General features: G+C 48.4%; 1 protein-coding gene across 2 annotated transcripts in view; it reads right to left on the reverse strand.

Moving 5' to 3' along the window:
• The window catches only part of Atp2b2 (ATPase plasma membrane Ca2+ transporting 2), a 300,161-nt gene that overhangs the window by 36,260 nt on the left and 245,723 nt on the right, over nucleotides 1-18,178 (reverse strand). For both annotated transcript variants that reach the window (XM_051155098.1, XM_051155099.1), the window contains 2 exons: nucleotides 16,580-16,794; nucleotides 11,182-11,424 (listed from right to left, as the gene is read on the reverse strand). In XM_051155098.1, coding sequence (XP_051011055.1) covers nucleotides 11,182-11,424; nucleotides 16,580-16,794 — 458 coding nt within the window. The remainder of the gene's footprint in view (nucleotides 1-11,181; nucleotides 11,425-16,579; nucleotides 16,795-18,178) is intronic.

Below are 18,178 nucleotides of genomic sequence, written 5' to 3' on the forward strand. Positions count from 1 at the left end.
GAAGCAGACGCATCTTAAACTTCGCATAGAAAATAAATTCCCATCGATAATAAATTCCAAGAACTTCCCTTTGGCTCACTAAAATGTGGTTATATTGTACTTTAAAACCTAATTTTCTAACTAACTTTCTTGAGATTTCAGAGTTTTATGTGTTTTCCACAACAGCCTTTCACCCCTCCGCTAATGAAAGAAAATGACGACACGGAGGCCTTAAATAAAAATACCTAATTACTTATTTGCCCAAGAGAGCTGAGCAGTCATGCTTGCCAAGCACCCAGCATTTTATTACCCTCTGTGAAATATTTTAATTTTCCTCTAAAAGGATTTCAAACAATCCAGTGTTGCAAATGGCAGAGCTGCCTCCTCCGTAATTCAATTTGTTTCTCTGAACTTGAGCTCTGAAATCGCCTACGTACATTATTCAGAAAGCGGTTGCCCTCCCCTCTTTGCTCTTGACTTTTTTTCATCCTGACAAACTCTGAGGTTTTGCTCCTGTGTTCTAGCTGTAGGAGGTGTCTGCTCTACGGGGCTTCTGTTCTGTGGTTGGGACTGTGCCTGCTTGAAGGGGGGTGGGGGTGGGGGTTCAGCTCCCCTCCCCCATCCCCAGAGTAGGGGAAGAAATAAGCTGCTGAAGCCAGACCTGGGGCTGTTGCAAGTATCCAGATTCTATTCCAGATCCCCCCACCCCCAACCTTGGGTATCAAGCCCTTGAGCAGCACAGGGTACAGACATGGGCCTATTGTATCTGGGCCAATCTTTCGGTGCTGGGGAGTGAATGCAGTGAAAAGCAATACATGCTGACCTGAAGAGCCACAAACAATAAATACTGTTAGAAAGAAAAATGGGATTAAGGACTGATGAGATGGCTCAGCGGGCAAAGGCCCTGCTGCCAAGCCTGAAGACCTGAGTTCAAGTCCTGGAAGCCACACGGTTGAAGAAGAGAGCTGACTTCACAAAGATGCCTTCTTACTTCCACAAGTGTGCCATGGCTGGGAGGCCCTATACTCAACACCCACACAGCCACAGATATATAAAATTAAAACCCAATACCCAGCATGCATCACCTCACACCCATTTTGATGCTACTATTAAATAACAGAAGCTTCAAGAAGTAACCCATGTTGGGAAGGATGTGAAGTGCCTGGAGCTCCCGTGTGTGTTGTTCGTAGGAGCAAGAGATGATGTAGATCCTACAGAAAGCTGGAGTCCCCTGAAACACTTGATGTAAAAAACAAAACTGAAAAACCAAAAACCAAAAACCAAACAAAACAACAACAACAAAAAAACCAACAACAACAACAACAACAAAAACCAACCCACCCACCCAAACAAACAAACAAAAAAACTATGTTACACAGCAAAGCACACTTCTGGGTATCTTCTTAAAACAATTGCTAACAGGGGACTCAAAGAGACCTTAGCACTCACATTCATAGCCTCAAAGCGGTGGAATCAACTGATGGCTGTGGTTTCAACACACAATGGAATGTTACGAGTCTTAAAGAGGAAAGAAATTCTGACGTCTGCTATTACATGAAGTTGAGGACATTATGCTAAGGGAAATAAGGCAGACATCAGTGGTCTGATCTTAAGAGGTGTCAACTCATCGAGATGGAGAGCTGAGCGGCTGCTGCCCAGAGCTCAAGGAAGGGCATTGGAAGTTGGTGTTAATGTAGCCAGAGGTTCAATTTTGCAAGGTGACAAGTGTATGGATGGGTCACAGCCATGAGAGTACATGTAATCCTACTAACTCATGTGTTTAAAGATGGTTGAAAGGGTCAAGATGGTTAAAATGGTCAGATTTCATGGTACATGACAATGAAGAAAAACACCCAAACAAACTCCATGGTAACCACTAATTTGAATAGTAAGTATTCTCCAAGGGTCAAAGCTCCCAGTCATCTTAGAGACTGACACCATCAGGAGGTGCAGAGTGGGAGTCTTAGAGTCAGTGTCCCCTAAAGGAGAGCATTCTGGAACTCCAGTCTCCTCCTCTTGCTTTCGTTGGCTTCTTGGCACCGTGGTGACTGGCTTTCTCTGACACATGCATCCACTCCGATATGTGGCTTCACCGTAGGCCCAAAGCAAAGGCCCAGCTGATGACAGACAGAAACCAACCAAAATGACCTAGCCCTTGTTTGAAGCTGGTTTCTCTTGGGTATCTGTTACATAGACACCAAGGTTGATAAAGGGCAGTTTGGCAATAGTCCACATGATGGGCTTTATGGGACTAAACACCACCCTTAAGGACAGACATAGGCAACGAAAGTCCCCACATGCCTGGATTAGTCACCAGACATGGCTGTTTCTCTCCAAGTGCTCTACTTGGACAGTTGCTCACATGTCCCTCAGGCTGCATCCTCACGGCTCCCAGGAGGTGGGGCGGCTGTTCCCAGCTTACAGCTGTGTGCTCTGAGGCTCCAGGGGGAGGGGTGGCATTGCTCAGACGCAGCTGAGCCAGCACCTGTTTCTGATCTGCACTCCTGGCGACTGTTGATAGCTCCTGTCTCTCTCTGGAATACTGCAGACCCTTCCTTTATAGTTCACTGAGAGTGGTGCAGTCAGGAGGTGTGTGCTGGTATGAGACTGTGGAGCGATGTGATGTGTGTGATGGTGTGAAAGTGTGTACTGGTGTGAGAATGTGTACTGATGAGAGATGTGTGCTGGTGTGAGGTGTGAGCTGGTGTAAGGTGTGTGCTAGTGTGAGTGTGTGCTGGTATGAGAGTATATGTGCTAGTGTGAGAGTGTGTGCTGGTTGAAGAGTGTGCCTGTGTGAGTGTGAGCTGGTGTGAGGCTGTGTACTGATGTGCGGCATGTGCCTGTGTGAGTGTGAGCTGGTGTGAGGCTGTGTACTGAAGTGAGGTGTGTGCCTGTGTGAGTGTGAGCTGGTGCGAGGCTGTGTACTGAAGTGAGGTGTGTGCCTGTGTGAGTGTGAGCTGGTGTGAGGCTGTGTACTGAAGTGAGGTGTGTGCCTGTGTGAGTGTGAGCTGGTGTGCCAGGAGTGCAGGTGGAGTGTGGGTCACAGGCTGAGGGGTAGAGGGTGCTGGGATTAAGATCTCTATCAGGACTAAGATGCCCATCTGGGTCCCTTACTCTTGACATCTTTCCCCAGAAAGCCTATTTGTAAAAGGTGAAAACCAGGCTTGCTGCTGAGTTTAACATGGTGGACCCTGTCATCTCCCCCACCCCCAAGCCCCCACCTGCTTCATGCCTGCAAAGCCCCTTCTGGTGCCTGGGGATGTGGCTCAGCGGTTATGGACATTGCTTGTTCTAGTAGAGAACCAGAGAACCGGAGTTCGATTCCTAGCATCCGCATGGCTCCTCACGAGTGTCTGTAACCCTGGTTTCAGTGGATGCAAACTCTCAGAAATCCAGGCAGAAAACCCCCCACCAATGGTCAGAAAAGGAACAACAACAACAACAGCTGGGTGGCGGTGGTGGCGCACGCCTTTAATCCCAGCACTCGGGAGGCAGAGGCAGGCGGATCTCTGTGAGTTCGAGGCCAGCCTGGTCTACAAAGCAGTTCAAGACAGCCAAGGCTAACACAGAGAAACCCTGTCGTGAAAAACCAACCCCTGCCAAAAGCCCCTTTTGGGTTTCTCCACACTCTTTGGTGTCCTTGCCTTGGCCAGAATCCAGCTTCAGAGTGCGGTCTGACTAAGAGCCCTTGAGACTCACTGGAGCTAGGCTAGATCCTGGGTCAGGAGCCAGACGCTGGCTCAAGGGCATCTCTACATCCCAAAGCCATTTCATTCTCCCTCAGCCTCCCCATCATCAGCCTGGCCCCAGGACTCACAGTGATACAATCTTCATATCTTTTCTACCATATGGGCATTCCCCAGGCTCCCTGGTCAGGTGGCACCCTGGGAACCTCGGGCTTTTAACAAGGCACAACTGGGCTCATCTGTTCAGAAACTTCCTTGCCAGGGTCATGTTCCTTCTGTTCCAGGTTGGGCTCCAGGGAGGTCCATGAATACATAGTTCATGCTTTCAGGATCATGTTCTCAGTGGGCTCTCACATGGCTTCGGCCCTTCACACAGCCACCCTCTGTCTAACACTCAAATGTTAAGTGCCAGGCCTGCCTGCTTTGAAGAGCCCACGTCTGCTCAGGAGCATCCGCGATGCAAGAGTGAATGTGGGCGGAAGAGCCTGTCTTTCCAAGAAGGCTGAGAGCCGTTTGACTTGGAGGAAAGTCATTTCCATTGAACACTTGGCAGCGGCTCTGAGAAGGGCAAGGTGACAAGAAGCCAGAGAAGTCTTGCGGCTCAAAAGAGCTGGAGACTACAAAGGCAAAGGCGTGTGGGTAAAGAGCTTTCGATAGGATTTCGGAGGCAGGGAAGCAGTTTGTGACAAAAAGATGACTCATGCAGCTTTCCTTGGAGGTCAAGTCTAGTTCGTAACCATGCACAGTGGGAGTGGAAAGAAAACACCCCCATTCTCTGAAGGGTGCTTGAGCTTGAAGCTGGCCTGCAGGACTTCTCCCAGTCCCCCTGCCTGCCACCTCGGCCCTTCCATCTGTGCTTTGGTGGGTCTCCTGAGGCCTGGGGGCTGGGTGTGGCGGGGGGGTTGGCTATCCGAGGTTTTATACATGGTCTAAAACTTCTTAGCTCCCAAGTTTCATCTCCCATCCTCCTGTTTCCAGAGGAACTTCTGATCCTCGTCTTACCACCTGCTGGAGTCCTGGGACCACAGCTGTGAGCATCACACTTTGTTCATGCAATGCTGATGATCACACACAGGGCTCCGTGAGTGCTTGGCGAGCTCTCTCCCAACTAAGACATACCCCCAGCTCTGCTAGTTCAGCCTCTAAGGAATAAAAGCTACAAGCAAATCAAGGGGTCTCTGGATCACTGAACACAGCCTTCATAAGCAAAGGCAGTTTTAAGAGTGCAGTTCAAGCTGGGCGTGGTGGCCTACACCTTTAATTCCAGCACTCCAGAGGCAGAGGCAGGTGGATCGCTGTGTGTTTGAGGCCAGCCTGGTCTACAAAGTGATTCTAGGACAGCCAAGGCTACGCAGAGAAACCCTGTCTCGAAAAAACAAAACAAAACAAACAAACAAACAACAACAAAAGAAGAGTGCAGTTCAATAGTCTGGAGGCAGCAACTGCTGCCATAGTCTGGATCTGAGGTCCATGTCTACATCTTGCTGCCATGGGAAGAGGTATATGGATGCTCCTGAGACTCTTACTAACTTATTCTCATTCACTCACTGGCCAGTGTAGCCATCCTCCTACCAACATCTACACACCCATTCTTCCGCCTGCCTACATCCATCCATTCACCCACCCATGCTCATCCACCCAACCAGGGGTTTACATTCACTCATCCTCATCCATCCACCTAACCACCCATCCTCCCACCAGCCGCTCACATCCATATATCCATCTACCCTTATCCATCCATTGGCTCACCTACACAATCCATCTACTTACCTCACCACCCACATCCATTCAACTACCTATGCGCACAGAGCAACTGATATCCATCTATCCATCATCCATCCACCCATCTATCCATCTATCCATCATCCATCTATCCAACAGTCCATCCATCTAACCACCATATTCATCCATTCATCCTCCACTCATATTCATCACCCCACCCACTTCCATCAAAACCCGCCCCTCCCTCATCTGTCCACTCATAGCCTTTCATTCTATCCAGTTACTCATGGCACCACTCTCTCACTCCTTCCTACCTCTCTCCTTCATCCCAATGACAGTACATTTATTTACCTATAAAGTAACCTCTCCCCCATCTACTGTTTCTCAGAAGGCTATTCTAGTGGACCAGATGTGACTCAATTGCTGTTCACTGTCAAAGAGCATACAGCCTTCAGGAGACACCAAGAATACAGAGAAATAGCTTTTCACATGGAGGCTTAAACAGGATGTAGGAGTCATGCACTGGCCAAGCTTCTGTCCTGACTCCAGGAGAAAGACACTGCATCTTTCCTGCCACCTCCCCTTGTGTGTTTCAGTCTGTCTTTCAGTTTGGAGCATCAACCTTGGCTTGAAGGATATATGGATGTACTGGTTAGTTTTAACTTGACATGCACAGATGTTATTTGGGAAGAGAAACTTTTCTTGTCTTTGTTTGTTTGCTTGCTTTTTTTTTTTTTTTTTTTTTTTTTTTTGAGACAAGGTTTCTCGAGCCCTGGCTGTCCTGGACTTGATTTGTAGACCAGGCTGACCTCGAACTTCCAGAGATCCAGCTGCCTCTGCCTCCCGAGTGCTGGGATTAAAGGTGTATGCCACCATGCCTGGCCTTGTCTTTGTTTTGCTTGTGTTTTTATTTTCCCAAGACAGGATTTTTCAGTGTAGCCGTGGCTGGCCTGGGATTCACTCTGTAGAACAGGCTGGCCTTGATCTCAGAGATCTGTTTGCCTTTGCCTCCTGAGGGCTGCATTTAAAGGTATGTGTCACCACACCTGGCTTGAGAAGAGGCAATTTGCATTGAAAAAAGGCCTTCATAAGTTGGCATACAGACAAATATGTAGTGCATTTTCTTAACGATTGAGGGGGGAACGACCGGCACATGGTAAGTGGTGCTACCCTTGGGGTGGTGGCCCTGGGTAGTATATGAAAGCAAGATGAACAAGCCAGGAGTGAGCAAGCCAGTAAGCAGAACCCCTTCATGGCCTTCTGCATCAGTACCTGCCTCCAGGTTCCTGCCCTGACGGACTGGTACCTGGATGTTTAAGTTGAATAAACCCTTTGCTCCCCAAGTTCTTTGGTCATGGTGTTTTTTTTTTTTTTTTTTTTTTTTTTTTTTTTTTTTTTACCACAGCAACCAAAGAAGACAATGGACTTCTATCTCTTCTTAGGATTCACCTGGACTAGGAAAGGAACCCCCAAGACACCCTTAGCCTTATATAGATGGAAGGGCCTGGGTGTGAGGCTGACCCTCTGGACTTCCCCTAGTCCAGCACAGGAGGGTGTGCTGGTTGGTTCTGAAAGCCAGAACCCAATTTGGGCTTTCTGATGGACCAGGCATCTTCAGCGTGTGGCTTTGCTTCTAGCTGCCTATCAGGCACTGGGAAAGAGCCCTTTCCTGTCCAGAGCAATGCCCCATTGTCTGATTGTTTCCCAGCCTCTGCTTTGTTACCAGTAGAGTCCGTTCAGCAGGCTGATTCACCGATGAATAGGGCAGCAGTTCTACCCCACACCAACCACACACCAGGCCTTGTGCTGACACTTGCCACTCACAAACTTACTGCACCCTTACCACAACCTAACTTCTTCCCTTGAGAAACTGAGGAACATAGAAGTTGAGTAACTTTCTTCATTTACACAGTTTGGGGAGAGTTTGAAGCCAGGCCAGAGTAGGCGCTTTAACCACTACCCACTTATACCACTAACTCCTATGCTAATGGATGTTAGCCCACAGCAAAGAGAACTGTATGCATTTTTGGAAAGACTCAGAAAGACAGGCACAGGGGTCCTAAAGTGACAAGATTTGCAACATAGTCAAGGAACCTGTTGCCTGAGAGCTAAGTACCCCAGTCCCTGAATGAAGCTCTTCTCCTTCTTCTTCTTCTTCTCCTTCTCCTTCTCCTTCTCCTTCTTCTTCTTCTTCTTCTTCTCCTTCTCCTCCTTCTCCTTCTTCTCCTTTTGATTGATATAGTGTTTGCCTGCATTGTGAGCTTGTATGCAAGAAGAGGGCACCAGATCTCAGTATAGGTGGTTGTGAGCCACCATGTGGTTGCTGGGAATTGAACTCAGGACAGGGCTCTTAACCACTGAGCCATCTCTCCAGCCCTGAATGAAACTATTCTAAAGCAGTGGTTCTCAACCTTCCTAATGTTGTAACACTTTAATACAGTTCTTTATGTTGCAGTGACCCCAACCATAAAATTATTTTCGTTGCTACCTCATAACTGCAAGTTTGCTACTGTTACAAAGAATAATGTAAATATCTGATATGCAGAATATCTGATATACAACCCTTGTGAAAGTCCTTCAATCCCCAAAGGGGCTCTCAGTCCATAGATTGAGAACCGTTATTCTAAAGAGACACATGTGACCCTCCCTTTCAATCAGACTATTGAAACAACAGATGCCAAGAAACTGGGAAATTTCCCAAGAACTTTAGACGGTAAAAAGGAACAAGGCCAACGCCTGGCTGTAGCCAGAGGAGGGACTAGTCTCCTACAAGAGATCTCATGTAGTTCTGACTCTTGAAGGAGAAACTGGAGGCCAGACAGTGATGGGTCGGTGATGGCCCCCTGACCAGGGTTGCTCGGCTATGAATACCTCTTGCCTTTTATGTAAACAAATTTGTTTCAGGACTTGGGGGAGGAGTGGGTCTCAAGAGCTTTCTGTTCCTCTTCCCAATGTGGCCACATTGAAGAAACCTTTCCTTTCCTGCTCTCTGTTAATTTGTCTTTAATTGGACTGTTAAGGATGAGTGGTCGAACCTGGCTTGTAAGGAGCTTGTTGATGCTCAGACTCTAACTCTAGTTAACACAGTTCCCTACCCTCTCCCCCACGCACCCTGGAAGACTGTTGACCTCTGACCTTGATGGCACCTAGACACAGCTTCAGCCCATCGTATCTGAAGGCCAGAGTGTCCCATCAGCCTCCGTAGCGCTGTTCCACAGAGACTCGCCACTCTGCAGCCAGAAGCGTTCCTGTAGCTCTCTAGACAGATTCCAAGAACTTTCTCTGGCTGTAACTGATTCACAGGCATCTCAAGCCAAGCCCATGGCACGGGCTGTGCCCACATGGCCACCCCCACCACCCTGCTCTGGGAACTGCCTACTCCTCTCTGCCAAATCTGCAGGACAAAAATCATTAACAGTGTCTAGGTTATTTTCGGAAAGCTCGGGGAACAGAATAAAGCGCCGCTGATCTCTCTTGCTTCCAAACTGGGGGAAAGGAGATAAGAATGCCATCATTTCTCGCATAACCACCCCCGCGCCCCTCTGGTGCTCTATCATATGTGCTCTTCGACCTACTTTCCCCCTTTGTCACTTTGCTTTCCTTAGCCTGTAGCTCCAGGGTAGCAGGGATGGCTGCTCAGCTAGTGGAAGATGAAGAAGCTGTCTCCTCCTTCCCTCACTAGCGCTGGTCCACTGCGGCTGACTCAAGGCTCTTCAACAACACAGCACATCTAGTGGCTCCTACAGTCGCACGTGGATTGGAGGGTTATGGTAGGCTCAGGGACAGGAGGGGAGGCCAGGGTTCCAGCATATTTGAAAAGGTTGTTCAGCTGCCCAGGATGGAGAAACATCCTACAAGTGGGCAACATGGAGCATCTGGATAGGAGAAGTTTGGCTAATTAACAAGAGGCCATCAGTGCTTCTCAACCACACAGAGAGCATAGGCCAGTTAGCTAAGACACGGAGTTAGGTCTCATCCGGGGCTGCGGAGGGGGTGTGCTTCTGTAACCAGTAACAACAACATCCTCCAAGAGGGTGAAAATGGTCACCCTGACTCCCGGCTCCAAACCCAGGCTTTTCCTAGAATTTCCCTATGAGGGGGGCGTTGGCCATCCCTCTCAGATGAATCCTCTAACTTGCATATGTTGACCAATACCATGAAATGACATAGTGGCAGTTCCTAGCCCTCCAGAGTCCCTGCACGACCTCCGTGTCTCTCAGAACCCTGTTGTCTTTCTGTGGTCAGGCCCCGACTAGCCTGGCAGAGGAGGTGACAGAAATCAGACTGGAGCTGAACCAGCCTGGACGTAGTGTTACACACTGTCTACACTGCTATACACTGCTAGCACAGCTGTCCACCTGAGTGAGAGGTATGAGGAAGGCCCGGAGAGGATTAGCTCGAATGCTCAGTGTCCACCTGCAGGGCCCTGGTCACGGTCTCCCACTGACGCTCACAGGTGCTCAAGTCCCTCCGATAAAATGGTGTAGCAGAACCCATGCAAACCCCACTTCAATTCACCTCTTGACAACTTAGACCCAGTGGAATGGAAAGGCTAAGAAATGGCTGTTTTTTTTCTGCGTTGTAAGGCCAAGAAATTAAGCCTGTGGATCTTCAGTGTCTGTGCAACTCAGCGCAGGGCTGTTTACTTATGTCCAACCCTCTAAACATAAGCCTCATGTCAGGACCCTGAAGGTGGACTTATGGTGAAGTTTCTAGAACTCTTTGCTCTTCCTAATGTGGCCACATTGAATAAACCTCCCCCCACCTTTCCACTTTTCTATTAATTTTTTTTTCAACTGGACTACTGGGGAAGAGAGGCCAAACTTGGCTTGTAGGGAGGCTGTCAGGGCTGGTGCATGTAGTTATGTATTTGTGTACTGGCTTGCTTGTGTGTGTGTGTGTGTGTGTGTGTGTGTGTGTGTGTGTGTGTGTGTGTGAGAATCCATGTGGGCAGGCAGATGTGAACACACAGTGACAGTGGAGGACGTCAGGTGTTTTCCTCAGGAGCCCTCCAGCATGATTTTTGTGATGGAATCACTTGCTAACCTGGAGCTTGATAAGCAGGCGAGGCTGGCCCCCCCTGAATCCCGGGGAATCCACCTACCTGTACCTCTCTAGTGATGGGATTATAAGTGAACTTGCCCACACCTACCCTGTGTTGGCTGGGTGTGGCAACAAGCTCCTTTACCTCAGTGACCCACCTCACTGGCCCATGTACCTGGCTGTTTAAAAGTGCATCTGAGTACTGAACCTCACTCAGTGTTTGCAAGGCAATTGTTCCACCTGCACCATACCCCCAACCCCTGGCCCCAAATCCTCTCCTGCATACTTGTGAGCCAGCATTGACAGATTTAATGGGGCCTGGAGTCTGTTCACATAGAATGCCTACTGTATACAGCTGTTCTGAGCTCTGATTGGGAGGAGTTTGACATATGACAAAAACTAACCAAACGTGGCTGGACGCGGTTGTGCACATCTTTAATCCTAGCACTCAGGAGGCAATGGGGTCCTAAGCCAGGGCTACATAGTTAAACCTTTTCTCAAAAAAGCACATTTACTTATTTTGTAAAGTGTGTGTGTGTGTTATGGGGGTCAATGGTAGGATTTTAAAATAAAATATCTAAACCACAGCATTCATCAGTAATAGTGAACCATGGCAGTTTCTTTTGGGTCCACAGACATTGCAGCCAAGTTAGCAGAAGGTAGAGAGCTGAGCTGCCTATTTTGTGAGCCTCTCAGAATCAGCAGCTCAATCAGGCCCTCTGCTATGGAGGATGCTCCCATGCCTGCTTACCAGGATCTTGGTGGTGTAGGCGCTGTTGATGGCGATGGCATTGACCAGCAGCTCCATGGTCTTGGCATTGATGGAGCTGGGATCCGGGATTTCCTTGTAGTGGACGTCGCCGACATAGGCCTGTACCACGGTCATGCGGTTGGTAGTCAGTGTGCCTGTCTTGTCTGAGCAGATGGCTGTGGCATTGCCCATGGTCTCACAGGCATCCAGATGGCGTACTAGGTTGTTGTCCTTCATCATTTTCTAGAGAATGGGTAAGTGAGAGGGAAACTGTGAGGAAGAGAGAGAGTGAGACGGCTTCCTGGGCGTTAGCCTCCCCTTGACCTGCATGTACAGATGAGCTCTGGGAAATCATTTGGACTATTTAAATTCTGATAGTTGAATTGAATTTTCTGTAACCTGCTTAACCTATTTAAACTCTATAGCCCTTCTGTTGAGACCTACTTTAGTTCCTAGCACGACTGTGGCTCCTCTGATAACACCTGCTGTTGCCTTCAGCATACCAGAAGCCATTTTGCCTCCAAGTCTCCATTTTGATCATAAAGTGAGATTACGTTCAGCTGCTCAGGCCCTGCCTGGCTGGGAGCTTGATTAGCCTTTTACAATTCAAATTCAATACTTGTTGAACATTCTGCTTGAATTAATGGTTTCTGTCTTACTTAAATAAAACCACAATACCCTGCTGTTCCTTTCTCTCTGAACTGAAAAGTCCCCAAGCCCATATCCTAGCCAATCAGCTTAAAATGCTTTGTCTAGCTACCTGAACATTGTGCTCAGAACAAAATCGCTTCTTCATGTGTTTAGCTAAACAAAATGACGTAATGCTGCCCTCCCCCTTGCTTCCTACCAGGTTACCTGGTTACAGTTTTTCTTATAAAAAGCCTGCCTTAGAAGCAGACCAACATCACAGTTTGGTTCCTGAGTCCACTGTGTCCCTGGCCATGGTCAGTCTTGGGGTGTGGTGTTCTAATAAACCATCAATATCTCACTGAGACTGGTACTCCAGTGGTTCGTGTGGCAGTTCTTGTATTATGACAGAATTACGAATTCATTAATTTTCACCACAGAAGTCATTCTCTTTCTGTTTAGGGAACAAGGTCTCATGTAACACGGGCTGGCCTGGAACTAGCAACCCAGCCAAAGACGACCTTGAACTCATGACCATCCCATCTCCACCTCTCAAGTGCTGGGATTACAGGTGTGCTCAACCACATTCTCAGAAAGCATTTAAAAAAAAAGATTTTATTTAGTTTATGTGTATGAGTGTTTTGCCTCCATGAATGTATGTGCCCCATGTGTGCGCCTGATACCCACAGAGGTCAGAAGAGGACACCCCAGAACCCCTGGGGCTGGAGGTACAGATAATTACCATGTAGGTGCTGAAACTGAGCCTGGGTCCTTTGGAAGAGCAACAAGGGCTTCTAACCTCTCTGAGCCACCTCTCCAGCCTCCTCACATACATTATTTATAGAAAAAATTAGTAGTAGAAAAGACTTAAAAAATTGAGGCTTGGCCAGTAACTGCTCCTCATTTGGCTCTGGCTTTCTCAAATGCTGGTGCTGGTGAAAGACCCATCAGTTTCACTCTAAGTAGATACATTTAGGATGCATATGTGCTTACAGATACAGGAAAATGCCTGTAAGACTATGAAAACAATAATGCCATTTAACTAGGTGATTGAACTGAAAGTCTTACTGACTTTTTCAAGTCTGTATATCATCTTTTCTGTAATGAACATTTATTATGGCATGCATAATAAATATCATGTGTGCGTGCCCATGTTTGGGTGTGTACACGTGTTTATGTGTGAGACAGTCAAAGGAGCATGTTGAGTGTCCACTCCGGCTCTCTGCTTTATCCACTTGAGACAGAGTCTCTCACTAAACCTGGAGCACTCTGCTTTTGGCCTTGACTGACTGGCCACCGAGCCCCACCCATCTTCCCTTCTCTGCCTGCCAAAAGCGCTGAGGCACAGGCACACACAGCCACACATGGCTGTTTTTAATGGTCCCTGTATCTGCACTCAGGTCCTCGGGCTCATTCAGCAAACACTCTTATCCACTAAGTCATTGCCCTAGGTACAAATTAAAAAAAACACACACACACAGAAAAAGGAAAATAAAGGCTAGTAAGATGACCCAGCAGGAACCACTTGCTGGCACCGAGATGGTGGAAGGAAAAAACTGACTCTCCATGGTACTCTCTGACTCCCAAAGTGCACTGTGGTGAATGCATGTACACACACACACACACACACACACACACACACACACACACACACACAGTAATACAAAAGAAAGTACACCTAAGTTACTACCTATAACATATACGTCTCATTTATCAATATCTTTCCTTTTTAACTTTATAGTGCCATCCTGCTGGACCTATTTGTATTTATTTCCCTCTGTGCACCTTTCTTTCTGATCCAGTTCTATACTTGTAACTTCTCCTAGATTCCTCCACAAGTAATGAAATTGATATAATCCCCAGGCATGCCCTGCTGACATGCTGACCCCATGTGGCAAGGAGTTTGTGAAATGTCCCTAGAGGCAAAGTCAAATGGAGCCTGTGCCTAGGGAGCTGATCTCCTTTATTCTTGTTCCCCACAGTAATTCTTTATTACTAGGTTAAAAAGAGTGCAATCGGATGATTTAAATAGATATTTATGTTACTAAAAATGAGTATTGGTAGGATAAAAGTCTATTGTCTGACCAATGGCAATCTGAGTTTGCAACATGCTTTATGGTCTCTTTTCTGCTGGTGTTCTGTAAGGACCCCGTGAGACCTGGGAGGAGCCTGGAAACCGACTTTGCAATGGACAAATTCCGGGCAACATGAGCTGAGAAAAATGACATGTGTGGTGAGAGGGAAGCCTGGAGTTTGAGCCCCCCCTTCCCCCTCCTCATAACTTCCCAGCTTGCCTAAGCTGGCAGTCTGGCTCTTTCCATCATCACATGCCAGCCTACCTGCCCTCACTGAAGGAGCCCTGGCTCTTTAAGAACCTCTTTTTGGAAACCAGATATGGTGGCACATTCCAGCCTTGAGAGATAGAGGCAGGAGGATTACTGTAAGTTTGAGGCCAGTCTGGGCTGCACGGTGAACCTCTCTGACAAACAAAACAAAATCCAAAACAAAATGCACAAAAGTCTCTCATCAGGACTGTCCAACACCGTAGCTGCTGGAGGATGATAGACACTTGAAGTGTGGCCCAAAGTGTATAAAGGATGCTGGGCTTTAAAGATATGATGAAAACAGGTACCCAAAGGAAACAGCTCTTGTGTGATTACATGCTGGATTGCTGATAAATGGACACAACTCTGGTAAATTTGTGCTATTAAGGTTAATGCTACCTCACTTTTGTTTGTTTGTTTGTTTTTCGTTTTCTGAGGAGAGTCCCATGTATCTCAGGCTGACCTAGGACTTGCTATTGTAGATGAAGATGACCTTGAACTTCTGGTCTTCTTGCTTTACCTCACAAATGTTGGGGGGTGCGGGGCCACAGTTTTTTTCTGTGCCTGGTTTATGTGATGCTGGGAATGAAACCCAGAGCCATGTGTATGCTAGGCAAAGTGTTCTACCACTGAGCTATATGCCCGGTCACATCGTGCACCCCCTCATATGTATGGGTATATTTGCCCATACAGGTGCCCTTGGAGGCTAGAGATTGACATCAGTGGGTTTTGAGACAGGGGCCCTCACTGAACCTAGAGCTTGCCATGTCAGGGTCCCTCTAGTGCTGGGGCCGCAGGTTCATGCTACCAGGTCTGACCTTTATGTGGGTGTTGGGATCTGACCTTAGGTTTTTATACTTGCACAACAAGCACTTTCTACACACACACACACACACACACACACACACACACACACACACACACAGAGAGAGAGAGAGAGAGAGAGAGAGAGAGAGAGAGAGAGAGAGAGAGAGAGAGAGAGAGAGAGAGAGAGAGGAGTTCCCTAGCCCCATTGGAAAAAAAAAAGGCAGTTTACTGGGATATTTAAAATGATGCGCCTCGCTCTGGATCGCACGAAGAGCTGAAGTGCGCGCCGCTGTGTTCTTGTGATAGTGGCCCCCAGAGCAAGCTCAAAGAAGAAGCGTTGGCCTCACTGTTTATCGTGTGGTTTTGCCAGTCACATGACCCAAGTTGACCCAAACTGCAGAAGATGCTCAGGCTTAAATCTGTCTGCTCATAATGTCCCCAGACTGGCGTTGCCAAGGTTCCCAGAGACCCTGAGCTCAGTGGTGTGGCAATGGGGACCTACTCACTGCATGCAAGAGTTAAGCCTTGCCGGGCTCTGGGCCCTTGAGTGGCACACTGTGTTGTGACCTGTTTGGGCTTTGGTTTGTGAGAGAGGGTTTCTTTGGGACCTGTTGCAGAGGGAGCTGATAAGGGCTGTATCCTTTACATAGAACGGCCACTCGCTGGCACCTGCAGGGAGATCACTCTCTATATGAAATTACATCGCAGAGCGCAGCCCAAATTCTGCCTTGGAAACTGACGCTCGCTTTACCCCTCTGGCTGAGCCATCAGTGTCTCAGAGCGAAAGTCTTCTCAGTGAAATCTTGGTGTTGGGATCCTGGGAAACAGGAATCCATGTCCCTGCTGCCAAGGATGGGAAATCTCAAGGAAGGAAGAAGAAGGTGAGCAGGCAGGATGATCTGGTAGTGGTCCATGGGTGGGATTTGTAGCATGTGAGCTCTCTGATGGCCACTGCTTCGGCAGGTACATGGTGCTTAGGGAAGGCCCTAGTTCCCACTCAGCCAGCAGACACCCAGATGGAACATCATTTAGCTGCTTGCAACCTCCCTCCCCCGACCCTGTGTTTTCAGCATCCCTCACCCGATGTGAGGGAGGGGTAAGGGCTTCCTGTGTTTGGTTTTCCTCACCTCTTCCACACCTTAGGGCATGGCCTGTGGGTTTGGTGGGATGGAGTGTATTCTGGCTCGCACGGTGATGTCTGCATTTGACAGTTGGCAGTGCTGTGGCCTTGGGTTTGCCAACTGATCGATTTGTCTGAGCCAGCCCCCAGTCCCATTTTATTTTCCAAGTCTGAGTCGATAGCCAATACGGATCTGGATGGTTTATATTAAATATAGACTTTTTGGCTCATTTTTGAGAAAACTTCTGAAGGTCTGGCCAGCCAGGTTGCATCCCCATAAAGCCATGCTTGGCTGGGGTGACTAAGTGGGCTCCTGTGGCCAGGGCCTAGCTCTGAGTTTGCTTCTGGAGGTGTCTGAATTTGGGGTACTTGCTCAAATACTCTCTCCAAGTCCTTGTTACAACAGTGGCACACTTCTTAGCCCATCTCCAAGTTCTAGTACCATGCCCTCCCTGGTTCCCCAACAGAACCCTAGCTGGGTCTGTTCCAGCCGCCCAATACTGCTCTTTTCTTCTCTTACCTTCACAGAATAGGCCAGTGAGATGGTGACAGCCAGGGGGAGGCCTTCGGGCACAGCAACCACCAGCACCGTCACACCAATGATGAAGAACTTGACAAAGTACTGTACGTAGACGGGTGTGCACTCCGTCAGCCACGGCTTCTTATTGACCACGAAGGTGTCCACGGTGAAGTAGAGCACCAGGATGATTACCGTGATGGCTGACATCACCAGGCCTGCGACATGGGGACACCTGTTCAGAGGGCTCCAGGGGAGCGGGGGCTGAGGTGTTCACTAAACCCCTTCTGGAGGCCTCTTGGGGAGACCTCAGCTCATCTCCTAGCTGCACTTTGTTGTTTTGTGGTCAGGAGCCTTGCTTTGGTCCTCAGGGGCCTCAGGTGCCTCTTCTGTATAGTGAGGCACAGGGGGCAGATTTCCTTCTGAGGGTTCTGTTAATGCTTATGTGGAAATGCAGATAAAGTGCTTGGCATGGTGCCTGCCCATGTGGCACTCAGCCACACTAAAATGTGTGGCCAGAGAACACATGGGTACAGCAAGAGGCACCTGTATACACAATAAAGAGGTAAGGTTTGGATCTTTTAACTCATTCACTCAACAAACAGCTTTGATATGCCAGGTGCATGGAACTTCTTCATCTAGGACACAGAGATCAGACAATACCAAAGACGGACACCCTGCCCAGGCAGAGGTAGGTACGAATCTGGTAAAATAAGTACATGCCAAGATGTTGGCATTATAGGTGTGTGTGTGTATGTGTGTGTGTGTGTGTGTGTGTGTGTGTGCATGCGCCACCATGCATGGCTATAGTAAGATTATAGATGTGGACTGATGCTGTGAGGAAAAATGCCAGGAAGATGTGGGTGCTACAGAGTGGCTGCGGCAGCTAGGAAGACCAGGGGTGGTGTCTTGGAGGAGGTGGTAATTGAAGAAACATCAGGAATATGTGTTGGTCTTGGCAAGAGTGGCCCAGGTGGAGGGAACAAATTGTTTGGATAAGGGAACAGAGGCTCAAATAGGGGAAGTGACTAGCTGATGGACACAGGCTCAGATAACGCTGCAGCTGAAGAGATATACTTGGGTCTTAGGGTCCCTCCTGCCAGATCAGTGTACTTATCCCTGACCTGCAGTGGGTGCCCACACAGGTGCTGTGGGGACTGTCCTACTCCCTTTCTCTAATGGAGGAGGGGTGATGATAAGGGCCTGTGGGTGCAACCATCCCAAACAGATGCCCACAATCCCCTGGCTGACGTATGGGTCTCAAAGCCCAGGCAACTCTGCATGATGGGTGTGCCCTGACACGTAGCTTCTGCTCTAAGGGGTCCCATGAGGTGAAGCAAAGACTAGGATTTCTCCACAAATGTAAAAATCTGGCATTCCACCCTCCCTCTCTGATATGTATTTCTTGCTTAGCAGACTCAGCTTGGAGTGCCCATCCATAAATTCCTGGCCACCAGGGTTCAGCCGTAGAGGGAGGGAGCAGGAGGCTGGGAGCCCAGGGAGCTTGACTGTGAACTTTATCATTGGCAGGGTGGAGTGGGAGCAAGGGCTGAGGTCTTCAGAAGCCAAGAGGTTGTCATCATTTAGTTTCTTGGTCCCTTG

This window comes from Acomys russatus, chromosome 13, assembly GCF_903995435.1.
Source record: "Acomys russatus chromosome 13, mAcoRus1.1, whole genome shotgun sequence".
In the NCBI taxonomy this organism is placed as follows: domain Eukaryota; kingdom Metazoa; phylum Chordata; class Mammalia; order Rodentia; family Muridae; genus Acomys; species Acomys russatus.